The sequence below is a fragment of the Micrasema longulum genome, unplaced genomic scaffold (genome assembly GCF_059751315.1).
Source record: "Micrasema longulum isolate JH-2025_06_02 unplaced genomic scaffold, ASM5975131v1 h1tg000488l, whole genome shotgun sequence".
NCBI classification, from domain to species: Eukaryota; Metazoa; Arthropoda; class Insecta; order Trichoptera; family Brachycentridae; genus Micrasema; species Micrasema longulum.
Window position 1 is genome coordinate 92,919 of NW_028277685.1, and position 13,942 is coordinate 106,860.

The 13,942-nt window shown below is 29.7% G+C and overlaps 1 protein-coding gene across 1 annotated transcript in view; it reads right to left on the reverse strand.

Annotated features, from left to right (window-relative positions):
- LOC148281175 (uncharacterized) overlaps positions 1–13,942 on the reverse strand; it is a 70,467-nt gene that overhangs the window by 8,495 nt on the left and 48,030 nt on the right. Inside the window, exon 3 of the mRNA XM_088227127.1 lies at positions 5,644–6,597. Coding sequence (XP_088083253.1) covers positions 5,644–6,597 — 954 coding nt within the window. The remainder of the gene's footprint in view (positions 1–5,643; positions 6,598–13,942) is intronic.

The window sequence follows — 13,942 nt, forward strand, 5'->3', positions numbered from 1 at the left end:
TTACATTCTTCTTTTGCAGTTTCCCAAAAAACAGATTTTTTTAATTGAGTCGTTTTCGTCCTAAAGGTGCGATGTGGTTAAGAGGATAAAACAATAATTTATTTTTATATTTAAACAATAATTTATTAATATATTTTATTTTTTAACTGGAATTATATGGAGTGGCTTTTCACGGTAACGTTTTTTTGTATATATTTTTTTTGCATTGTATTTACTTACATATAGAAAACTATAATTGGCCTATAATTTTGGTTTTTTTGTAAGTACTGTATTTTTTTGTTACAATGGTTGTTGTTTTCTTTTAATAAATATAATAAAATAAGTGAAAAATGCGGTGCGGAAAAATATTGTGAAAAGGTATTTGAACATAGTTTTTCTGTCACGATATTGTACAAAAAATATAACTGCATGTCAGACTGATGCGATTATACTAAAATGGACAAAATCTATTTTCGCTGTCCCGTTTTCTGTACCCCAAATTCGAACCAATTTCGTTTTTATTTTGAAGAAATAGCATCGTAATGAAATTTTCTGTGACGGTAAATGCGTATTTCAAAAAGAGTAATATTTGGCGCTTTTTAAACTGGGCGCTTTTTTATGGGTTTTTGAATGGTCAAGAAACAATTCATCAAAAATGTAAAACGATAGAAACACGCCAATAGTAAATATCTATAGTTTGCAAAAAACGAAAAACACTGCTTAAGTACCATAATCCAGGAAGAAAATACGGGAATACGATTGTAGGAAGAAAAGTCAATCCGCGTTTGCTTTTAAATTTGTTTCTCTTGTTGTTTTAATAATCACGGCAAATTATAAAGCGCTGTATTTATTTATATTTACGTATACAATTTAAAGTATTACAATTACATTTTGTAAATTAGATAAGTAGTTATATGAGTAGGTATCTTAATGAAATTAATTTAAGTAAATAAAATTACCTTTTGATAGTTGCATTCTGAAAACAAACTAATATTAATATAGATGTTGCAACAGAGATAAAGGTACATTTTATACAAGGAAATATAGAAGTCTAGGCATTTACAGGGCTTATGACCTGTCATTGGCTCGTTTAAGTGACCACTTTACACACTGTGTAACACATCAATAAATTTTACATAAATATATTTTTAGTCCTTGCCTTACTAGGCAACGCCTAAAAACGTAACATCTGTCTTAATATTATATTATTTCATAAATTTTTAATGTTTTTTGTTTCATATATTGTTAATGGTTTTTTATTGCATGTTCTTTTTTATATTTGAATTGCCATGTATTTTTTAATTATGTTTTTGTTGTATGTAGTAAATATGGTGATATTGACTGTAAAATTTTTATACATTTATTCGTCCCAACCCAACAACACAGGAATTTAGTTCCATAGAGTTGGGACTCGTGTCTCAATAAATTTTAAATAAATATTCTACAAAAAATAAAAAAATACCTACTTACTGGTGAAGTTATTCAGCCAGATGAATCTCATCCATATCAATAAGAATTTCAGCTGTTTTACTTTACAAAAATCAACAGATGGAAGATTTGAGAAAATATGGATGTTTAAACAAAGGCAGTATGGTGAGTGTCACACAGTGTGTTACGTGGCCACTTAAACCAGCCAATGACAGGTCATAAGCCCTGTAAATGCCTAGACTTAAATATTTCTTCCAGTATAATGTTCTTCGTCTGTTTTGTGATATATTAATATAAAAAAATTCACAACAAATCTTATTTTATAAGACTAAAATAAAAAATATGCACGTTTTTAAATATTATATTTGGAAGATTTTTTTACATTTTTTCCTGCTTAAAATACAAAATGAGAATAATACAAAATACTTCATTATTTAATTAAGTACAATGATCGCGCCACTCGCCAGATAGCAGATGGACGCTCGAATATTGCGTTTATTGCTGGTTCGCAGATTTGGCGTTGCTTTTGTGTTATCTTCAGTTGCTTTGCCACCGAACCCCAATACAAATTAATGCAATTACCTACCTTGTACTGGAATTCTTCCGACCTTAATGTTCGAACTTCTATCTCGCGGCAGGCTCTATCAGATTCCGTTGTCAGATTGGCACTTGTCCAATTCTTGATTATAAACTCACACGATAACACGTGGATTGGAATGACTTTTTGATAGCTAAAATTACTTGATAGCGATCGCGCTGAGAATATCATATCACATGTAGATTCGGTGACAGTTCAGTTGTTATTGAACAGGAGAGAAAAATATTGTACCCACAGTAGTATAATTACAATACAACATTCTCACTACGGCTAAGTAAGTAGCACTGAATTTAACTCAGCAACCTAGTAAATGTACTATACGACAATACACAATACACATAGTACATGTGGCGCAACCAATAAAATATAATTATAATACTAGCATTATTATAATATTGTTAAAGGAATTATAGGGAACATAAAAGGCCTAATAAACTAACAGTAGCGATATTTTGATAGCGTTTTTTTTGCAATAATGAGAACATTTATAGTCTTTAAAATATAGCTTGATTAGAACGACAGCTGTCAAACTAATTTCATTAGTGATGTGAAATTACTGATCACTGATCAAATCGATTTTATCAGTTAATTCATGCAATCATGAAACTCTGTTTCCGAAAATTGATATAAAAACGCATAAACAAGACTATTGTAGTGTGTTGAATACAATTATTTACCAAAAATAAGATATATATACTTTTTTCGTGAACATTATCAAACGAATTATTTTGTTATTCGAACAAATTACATGGATCAATTTGTCCCATCTCTAACGTTTTTGCAAAATGATGTAACCTTGTAAGAACGTCGTTAATAATTAGGTTTATTTTAGTATTTTTAAGTTTTAAAGCTGATTTTATATATTTATGTTTATTTATATGTCAAGAATTGTATTAAAAAATAAATTAACTTGCCAAATACGAATGTTTTTTCGTGTGTCAATATAAATCACTCCTAAGACGTTACTACAAAGTTATGTCGTCAGTTTTTCTGACAACTGTCATTCTAATCATCTTACATTTTAAGGACTATAGTGATTTATTTTTTTAAAAAGACTGTCAAAACAATTCAAAAATATATTTTCATGACGATTAGCCTCAACAGCTTTTTTTCAAAAAGCCTATTCATTTTACCCTTTTAGGCCCGGTTGTTTGATCATTTGTAATAATTAAAAAAAACATGAATAATAGGAAAAACAATAATGAGGAAGTTCAGTGCTACGGGAAATTGGATATAGAACATTAGGGCATTTAATTGTACTCGCGAAATTTCTCAAAAATGCATGTAAAAATGAATTTAAAAAAAAAAAAGAATTACGTCACAAGTTCTTCCGAATCAACCAATGATAGTGTTGTGATAGATTTCCGGTTTCCGAGAAGCCAAATCACCGATCAGCAGAATTCACCGAGTAGAACGTGTAGCGTCTCTAGCGGCGTAATTACCAAATTACAAAGCTTCAAAAAATAAACACAGCGCTAATAATGCGATACACAAATGTTTTGAAAAAAAAATTAAAAGTCAATAACAAATTAAAGAAATAAATAAAACTTCCCAATTTCCTCATTGTATGAATACTTTCTAAAAATTTTGACTAGTAAAACGTAAGTTTAGAATTGAAAATTATACATAACGTAGATGGAGATCATTTAAGATAAGGAAACATGGAATTCTAGGCATTTACAGGGCTTACGACCTATCATTGGATAGTTTTAGTGGCTTTTTTACACACTGTGTAACATTCACCATTTTTTATATGTTTGAACACCTATTTTTTTTCATTCTTCTATCTGCTGTTTTTGTGACGATAAAGAGCTGAAACATTTATTGGTGTGGTTGTATCTGACTGAATTTTTTACTTCTAATCAACGCCCGAAAACTTTTTTTACAATAACATTTTTAAAAACTACATTTTTCGAATGAAAAACAAGTGCCTTTTTAAATTGTTTAATTTTAATTCATACTTACGATCAAAAAATTTCTTATGTTTCCGGGCGGATGAAGAATATAGTTCTGAACTTATAATTAGAAATCAAACACTGATTTGAGTCTACTACTACTAGATAATTAATGAAGCCTTATAGTTTTGTAAATTTAGATAATTGTTGTCGAAAAAATATCAATAATATTATAACAGGTTGCTGTTCATTTTAATTTTAAAACGTGATTGAAATATTATGAGGAAATTTATATAAACATAAATGTATTATTATAATATAATTATCTCACAATACATACTTGTATGTCAATAAATACTTACTTTGTTATATTTTCCCCGAAATTCAAATATAAATACCTAAATTCCCCATTACCTATTAAACACTTAGCCTCACCCTTAACCATCGGTTTTTCCCTCAATTATGATTATTGTACATGCTATAGTTCATAAGATTATTTTTATTTTCTACTTGAGTACCTTGAATTATATAACTATATAAGGACATTTAATCCAAATAATCTTCACATTCGTTTGAAAATACCCTAATAAGGCGAAACAATTGTCACGAAGTTTTTATTTTTATATGTTTATATTTGTAAAAATAAAATAAAGTGTTCAGTAGACTCAAATCAGTGTTTGATTTCTAATTATAAGTTTAAATATGGAGTTCTACAAAATAAACACCAAATCAATCAATCATATAGTTCTGTATGTCAAACAAAACTAGAATCCTGGAAAAACGTTTTTGACTCAACAGCTACTCTCAAATAAAAAAAAAAGTAAAAAAGAAAATCGAGCGGAGATAAATTCGCCTCAAGTGTAGAGGTTAACCATGCTAGAGGTCCCGAGTTCGATTCCAGGCACGATCAATGTCAAAAATTTATTTCAAAGGTGTTTCACTGCAACCTCTCCTTAGACCAGCTTAGACCAAATTTGATGTGCCAACATAGTGCCCTAGGCACCACTGAACGTGACTACGGGAATGATGATGATGATTGATGATCAAACAATCGGGTCTAATTCCAATTTGGTTGTGTCCAATTTTGCGTTCACAAGAAACTATAATATTTATTAATTACATTTTTTGTAACGATATTTAAAAATATAATTTGAATACGAAGATTATTACTTATTTGTTAATTGTTACATCCTTACTGAAATTATTGACTATTTTCTCCTAGAATTTCGATACTTCGCTTAAATATTTTGCCTTACCTAAACATAAATTATAATAATTTTTGGTCTCTTCAATCAACTTAAAATAAACTTTGTAAATACTGTATTTTTTATATTTAATAAATCAAATTAACCACGGCGTAGGTATAACTTATCCTTTAATTTTTTGATCTACACAAAACTTTCTGGGGAATGTTTTAATTTATTCAGATGGTGTTCGTCGAAACTTCTGTTCCTAGCGCTCTTCAAAATAACGCTTCTTCTTAACGAATGGTTCGCTGAAAATCCGCCAGAGTCTAACGAGCGCTGCTTTACTAACACCGATGACGGGGCATATCTAAGGTCGTTTGTTTTCAATTTACCCCCCTGATCTTCTTTCCCAATTTGTTTCGATAACTCCTCGCAAGACTCGACCCTTTTGAGACAGCTAGTTTTGTTCGCCTTTTCCGATTTCCGTCTAGGTAAAGAGATTTTTTCTTTACACGTATCATTTTTACTGTCAACTGTCTGGTCGGGGGTCGTAAACATGTTTTTGCTCTGCGCCGGTTCAGAATTTTGTCTAGGTAGACTTTTAGGCCTAAAAAACTCTTGGAACAAACTTTTGCTTCTTTTAAAGTTCGGTCTAGCGGATTGAGGAATTGAATTATTTTCAATATTACTTTCTTCTTCGATAATAATATCGTCTCTTTGGTCTCTGTTTAACCTACTTCTTTGGTCGCTACGTTCACAGAATACATGAGTCGTTTCTTTATTTTTTACGCTTTCGTTATTTCTAGCACTTAAATCAGGTGATTTCGTAATGAATGTTGCATGTTCAGCTAATGCAGTGTGCTTTCGATCTACGCTGTATTTTTTAAGCAGCGCATTCTTCAGTGTACTTTGTCTGGAAACAGAACTACTTGTAGTACAAGAAGAAGTGGTTCTAAAGGTATCGAGTCGATCTCTACACCCTCTTCTGTAGTTTTTGAGTTCATGCTTCTTTTTAAGGTGACAAACTAAAAGGAATCCGTCTCGGAATTTAGAAGACATGAGATTGTACAAAATAGGATTAACAGCGGAATTCAAATACAGCATAGTTCTGCTGAAATACAAGATATTGTAATATTTTTCTATGCCCAGCTTGTTGATGGATTCATCAGGCGCAATTACAATCCAAAGCGTGAGCACTTTAAAGGGCATCAGACAGATGAAGAAACTCAAGATCACAGTTCCGAGCATCATTACCACTTGCCGTCTTGCTCTGAGATTGTAGCAATCCACGTGTTTGTTCATGACAACTTTTGACGCTGCGGAAATGAGGTTTTTAGCGATAATAGTATACAGAACGAGCAGGATTAGGAATGGTATGAGGAAGAAGAAAGATATGGTCATGAGGAAGTATAGAGTTGGCCAGAAGGTAGTGGCTTGAGTCAGGCAGACGGGAACTGCCGTCCCATCATGGTACTCCAATTGGCGATACTCTGCTACGGCGAGGATCGGACTGAAAACAGAAACAAATAATAAAATAGATGTCTTTGTTATCAATTAATTTAAATTTCATTATCATTGAACTTAGTGAAGGTTATAAAGGTTTTTGAACCAATAATTTTGAATGTTAATTTTTTTTCCAACAATATTTTGATTATATTTAAATTTCAGTAAGTATACATTATTAAAATCGGCATAACATCTTTGAGAGGTGAAGAAATTATTAATTTGACGGGAAAATAAATAATTCTAAGTATTTACAGGAATTGTGACCTTTCATTAGCTGGTTTCAGCAATCGTTTTACGCTGTGTGACATAACATATACGAATATGCCTATTTTTTCTGATCCACCTTTTTACAATTTTTGTTTTTATAGATATTAAAACATTGAATATGCATTATTTATATTTATAGAAAATAGTATTTATTTAAGTGCTCGTAATTTACACCGTGTCACAGTCGGCAGTAGGCACATTTCTATTCTCTTTTGTAGTATGTAGTGCTGTGAACCATGTTGAGTTTAATTTAAGCCCGTCGTCATAATTTATGTTATTTGGGTGTCTGTGTATTTCAATTGCCTCTTTTATTATACATGTACTGTAATTACTGGGTTGATGTAAACATTTTGGTTCAAAGGAGAAAAAATGTCCAGTGTCCATAAAGTGTTCATCTATTGTAGATTTGTCAGGGTGCCCAAGTTTACACGCCCTTTTGTGTTTGTCAATCCTTTTCTTTGCTGTGCGTCCTGTTTGTTCGATGTACATTTTATCACATCCTTGTAATAATTACTAGTACTTCAACACATACTATTTTCTACAAAACACACAGTTTAACCTGAAAATGGCTCCTGTAATGGTAGCCGAAACGTCGGAACAAATCCAACACACGGTATCACCCTAAAAAAGAAATATATTGATAACAGTGATCGTGAAAGACTTCGCACCCATTAAATATGCAAACTAAATCATTTACAAAATTTGAAAAAATCAATGATTAAGACAGGTAGACGAAACTGTGTAGAATGATTGAATGTTTAAATCAGCTAATGATAGGTTATTAATTCTTGTTCATACCAAGGTTTCTATATTCTCCTTTCGTCGAATTTTTTTGTCTCTATACATATTGATTTTGATTTTTCACAAAAGTCTATTCATCTGGCTTTTTACAATTTTAAGAAATTAAGAAATTAAAAGAGTAAAATGAAGGTACGTGGTAAATAAATAATGACTGATTTCAAGAAATGTAAACATGCAACTGTGAAGAAATACAATAATTACCATAATGTGTAAAATATAAGTTATTTACTAGTTCAATGGTAGTTTATGAATATTAAAATAAATAATCGAATGTTTTAAAATGAGTATTTAAAATATGGTTTCTTAGAACTTGTGTGAAGTTTGAAATGTAATTTATGATTTTCGTGATCCAAATGTAATATGTAAAAAGAAAATGTCACATTTTTCGTCGAATAAAAGGAGCCAAAAACCTTGAAGTGGCTAAAACTTTAAATTAAAGTTTCAGAGAAAGGTTTATATGGAAAATCGTGGAACTGTTTGTAAATCAGTCAAGTCAAAAGAAACTATAAGAAATTTATACCGACAGGGGAGGCTTATAAAAAATAGTTTCAAAAAATGTCACAAGAAGAATTGAGTTAAATATACTATTTTATTTTAAAGATAAATCATTTTCACCTTGGTGAAAATAACTCTATACAATACTTTTATTTTAAAAATTTATTTTTAAGTTGTTTTTATTACTTTAGCCATTTTTTGACCAGTTTTACCAGAGTTGAAAATATGGTTCAAAAATGGTTTAATTTAAAGTTTTAATACTTTATTTCTTTAATTAGAGTATTTTTAACTTGGTGGAAAAACGCTAAACAACACTTTTATTTTGATTATATATTTTTTAATCGTTTTTATCACTTTATCCATTTTTCGATCAACGGTATATCAACGTACATTGATTTGAAATGAATGGTTTAGTGTAAAGTTTTAATATTATATTTCTTAAATTAAAATATTTATTTTTTGGTCACAATAAAATTGGCTTAAATCCGATGTTTTGAAGATGAATAAAGTGTAATAAATAAACATTATTTATAAAAAATATTATCAATTTGATTTGGAAAAACTTTTTTTCCTCATTTTTCTCAATGTAATTTATTATGTTAAGCTTTTTAACAATATTTTTAGTTTGTCTAAATTTTTGTAGACAAGGACTGGATTCAACTCCCTGGGAAGCTGCCAATACCAACAGATTACAACAGAGATGAAGAACATTTTAGAGAAAGTAATATAGAATACAGAATCTACAGGGCTTATGACATGTCATTGGCTGGTTTAAGTGGCCACTTTACACACTGTGTAACATACACCATTCTGCCCATATCTGAACTTCACAAACATCTTTAACTTCACAAACAGCAAAAGATCAAAGCATTTAAGGAATAAAGATGTTCAAATATGGGCAGAATGGTGAATGTTACACAGTGTGTAATGTGACCACTTAAACCAGCCAATGATAGGTCATAAACCCTGTAGATGCCTAGACTTCTATATTACCTTCTCTAAAATGTTCTTCATCTCTTTTGTAATCTGTAAAACTTTTTAAATGTAAATCAGTAAAATATGATAATAATTTCAGGCATACAAATTCTCGGTTTTTTAGTGATGTAATGGTTTTTTCCACATAGCAATTTAAGTTGTTTTGTACAAAAAATTTATTTTGAGTTTCAAATTAATGATAATCATAAAAAAAGTGACATTTTCTTTTTGAAAAATACGCTTAAATATTATACAACAAATTAAATAAATATGACATAAGTTAGAAATTAGTTTTTAGTAGAAGTAAATGAAAATGGTGCAATCCTATTTAAAATGAACCTACAATACAAACCAAAGCAAATTATTTTTAACCTATTTTCATCCAATTTAGTTTTGTAGATAAATATTAAACTAGCCCATTGGCTAAAAAAATCATATTAATGATTGAAAATCTTTTAAGAACTACGCAAAAACGATATGCATAATGAAAACATATCTTAGATACATAACATTAAAATTATTTTACCCGTGACGACCAGCGGACTCAATAATTTCATATTTATCAACTCAATTTTGAAATAGCGTGAACATTATAATACTTTACAATATTATTTACAAAAATTTAAAATGCTATAAAAGACAAGATGTAAATTATCCAAAATAAGGAAAATAACACAAAAAACACGTTTTTTGTTTTTGTTCATAATTATGTATTTATTTATTTTTTGTATTTTAAAAAAAAGAGAAATACTTTAATTTTAAAAAAGAATAATTTACTAAAATATTTAAATTTTCAGACCATTTCATAAAAGTCGTAAATAACTTGTGCGGGAAAAATGGAAATCGAGTTGTGGTAGAGAGGGATTTGAACCTAGGATCATTGGTCCGTGAGTCCACAATACTACCACCGGACTACAATCTGGTTCATAATATATAGAAAATAATTTTAATTGTACAACAAATTCGTAAGCTATTGATTTATTTTGAACTTTATTTTTCCTCTCTTTCATAACAAATTGGTACACTTATATTATAGCATAACAGACTTTTGACGATGGTGTAGTTACTAACAAAGTAAATTTTCTAATATAATTAAATTTCACATTAAATTAAATAAATAATTTGTTTACTTGGATGATAATAGGTTAAAAGCTATTGGCGTTTAATTAAATAGACACATTACTGGACGTAGTATATGACATGTGAATTCGTGGGTAATTGGCGTCCGTACCTTCATTCTCTAACGGACTTTTGTCATGCTCAGACGTGACGCTTCGCAGAAAAATGCAGTCGTGTGCAATGAATAATGTTTTAATTACACTATAACTGTAAGAAACAGAACAGATATGTTGTTTTATTCGTAAATACAATCTAATTTAATGAATAATTAGAAAATATTTCCCATTTTAAAATGTATTTTTTTACAAATGTAAAGTACATAAATAATAACACTGACCGCCAGTATCGTAGCTGTGGTAACATTTGTTACCACGAAATGTATACTAAGGTCTACAATATTTTGAGTTTGTCGAAATGTTGGTAGACAAGGCTGGATTTCACTCCTAGGGAGTTGTTAGGATTGATATTTATTGCAACATAGAGGTAAAACATTTTTGAGAAGAGAATACGGAAGTCTAGGCATTTAAAGAGCCTTTGACTTGTTATTGGCTAGTTTAAAGGCCACTTTACACACTGTGTAATATTTACCATTCCATATGCAGAATGTAGGAAAAAGTTTATTCTTAATTTGTTGCAACAGGGAGGGAATTTTTTTTTGAAAAGGGAATATGGAAGTCTAGGCATTGACAGGGCATACGCCCATGCATTCATCATCAATTGGCTGGTTTAAGTAGTCATTTTAAACGATGTGTGACATTCACCATTCTGCCTTTGTTTATGCATCCGAACTTCCTCCACTCTTCCATCTTTTGAATTTTGTTAAATAAAAGAGCTGAAACCTTAATTGATGTCGGTGAGACTTTACAATATTCAACAGGCGATGTGTTACACAGCGTGTAAAATGGGCATGTCAAAAGCCCTGTAAATGCCTTGACTTCCATATTTCCCTCTCAAAAATGTTTTCCCTCTCTGTTGCGATAAATTTGAATTATTTAAGCTAACGTTCATGTATTATATCTCTTTTTTACACTTAGTAATTTTCTATATTTATTATTTCTCATTTTGAAGGCAACGCGATTTTGCTATATTTAAGATGCATCTAGTACGGGAGTAAGGTGTCTATTTATTATACGTCAGAGAAAAAAGCTATGAACACACAAAAAAATAAAATAAAATGGAAATCTAAAAGCTTAAAAGCAAAAAGCCACATGTTTATAAGTACAATCATAATATGTGAAATTGTATAAAGTATGCATAAGTTTAAGAATAAATAAGCAAAAATCTTACTTTTCGTGTATTTGTTCGTTGGTGTTTTAAACCTTTGTCAATTCCTCGTGTAAATGGTATTTTGTTCACTAAAATTGTGTTTGACGAATTAGTAAGCGTAAACTTTTGCGGAGTATATGTTATTTTGCGGAAAAACAAAAATTAGCCAGCAAACCAAATCCTATTAATTTTAATACCTTTATAAAGTTGCCATTTTAATTGTATGTAAGTTCATAGTAAGAAACTTTCAAAAAGTTTTTAAATTAAAAGTTATCACATTGTTTATAAAATTTATTTTAATTGTTGTGTGATTATGATGTCACACGGGACTGCGTAGAATACAAAACATAATATATCTCTTATTTAAAAAAAAAATAAAGTCGTATTTTGCTAAAACAAGCCTAAATTTTACGATTATTTTTATGAATTACGAGCTGCACCCTTCAATGCTTTGCTTTTGGTAGATTTGAGTACGTACTCGTATACATATTAACACTTTGTATCCCGGAGCCGTGTAAACACGTGATTATATAACCACGCGTTGTGTCCCGGTCCCGTATTTTCAATAATTTCAAACTGTCGTTCTATGAAGCATCAACTCTATTTAATTTTACCTCAGTGCTCCTTCTCAAGTAAGTTTTCCATTTCCATTGTTCTTCAAAATCAATTATGTTGTTATCTTAAGCCCAACATTGTCATTACAGTATTTTCCTTGTTGGGGTGATTTTATTTTCGTAGAAAAATATAACTAGATTAATTAGAGCGAATCTAATGACCGTTAAACTATAGGGAGAAGGGATTAGAGATGTTTTCCTCCCCTAAGTAGAAATAAAAAGACAAATTCTTATTTAATGGGTTTATTTTTAGCCTACGAACAAAAGTAAATACACCACTGTAAATCACTGGCTTTTGATAGAATAAGATAAAAATATTATTTGAAATTAATAAATTATGTAAAAAATTGGATTATATGATAAGTGTATCGCCACTCCCCGCGCTATATATTAATATTTATAAAAGAAATAAACGACGAGTGATTCTTAAATCCATAAATTTAGAAAAAACACTGACCGGTTTCATCGCTTTTGCGATATCTTCGGGACTGGTATCTTTATTATGAAATTCAATGAATTAAAAGAAAAACAGTAAGGATGGAATATTCAACACTATTATTTTTATTTTATTCATTTTATTAATATAAACGGCATTTAGTTATTTTTACATATTAGTTGCTAATACAATCATATACTCGTACAAACATGTAAGTAGAATTATTAGTAATATATAACATTTAAAACGAATTAATACTAATACTGTTATTTTATTTTGAATATTGTTTTACTTATTTTTATTTTTGTAGTGGTCAGCGGGTTTGCCTGCCATGCAAGAGGTCTCGGGTTAGATTCCCGACATGGTTGTATAGATTAAAAAAAAAAAAAAACGGTGTTTTAACACTAGAATATTTCATAGTCCCTGGACTGGCACCTGGAGCGTAAGACTGATCATCTTTCCTTTATGTAACAAATGATCAAGATAGCTGCGATTGGTGTATCAATGCAGTGCCCTATGCAGTATTATGAATTAATTTTAAATAAAAACATACGTAAAGGAAAAAATAAGAACAATCGAACAATTCAGGTTGAACTTGCCAAAAAAGAGTCAGGCTCTTGTGTTTGGCATGTATACAAAATAATATGAAATATAATAAAATATTTTTTACTTTTTTTTATGTTTAGAAAGATTTTATTTTATTTTAATTATTTATGACTGTTTCTGAATTTTATAAAATAAATAAAATAAAAAAAAACAAAATCTTAAATTTTGTTCAAAGTTCAAAGCTTTGTAGCTACTTTTCTTAAAATCTGATTTTTTTAAGATAGTCTTTTTTTCATATCATAGAACAAAATAAAAGGGCGCTCTGGGTAGATTTTAAATGTTGGTTTTTAAAAACTACCCTTATATGTAGTCGTGTTCTTTTAATAATAAAATTGCATTTTTAGTTTTGTTTACGTATGAACTCTGTCAAGGAAAAAGGTTTTATTGTGTCTGGTTATGGGAGAAAAAATTTAAAGTTTATGTGTGAACAAATTAATAGAATATGGGTGAACGAATTGAAGAGTCATCGGCGAACAAATTAAATGGTTATGGGTGAACAAATTTAAAAGATCTAAACAAATTGTAGGGTTATGGATGAACAGATTGAAACGTTATGACTGAACAAATTATAGAGTTATGAATGAAAAAATTGATCAAATTAATTAGCTATGGTTGAGAAAATTTAAGAGTTATTGGTTAAGGCTGTAGTCGGATAAAACGCACGAAAAATGAGGAAATCATACGATTTTGCCATTTTAAAACGAATGTTTTTTAAAAATCGCGCAATAATAAAAAATGTAAAAACATAAACAAGATAAAGACAATAATTT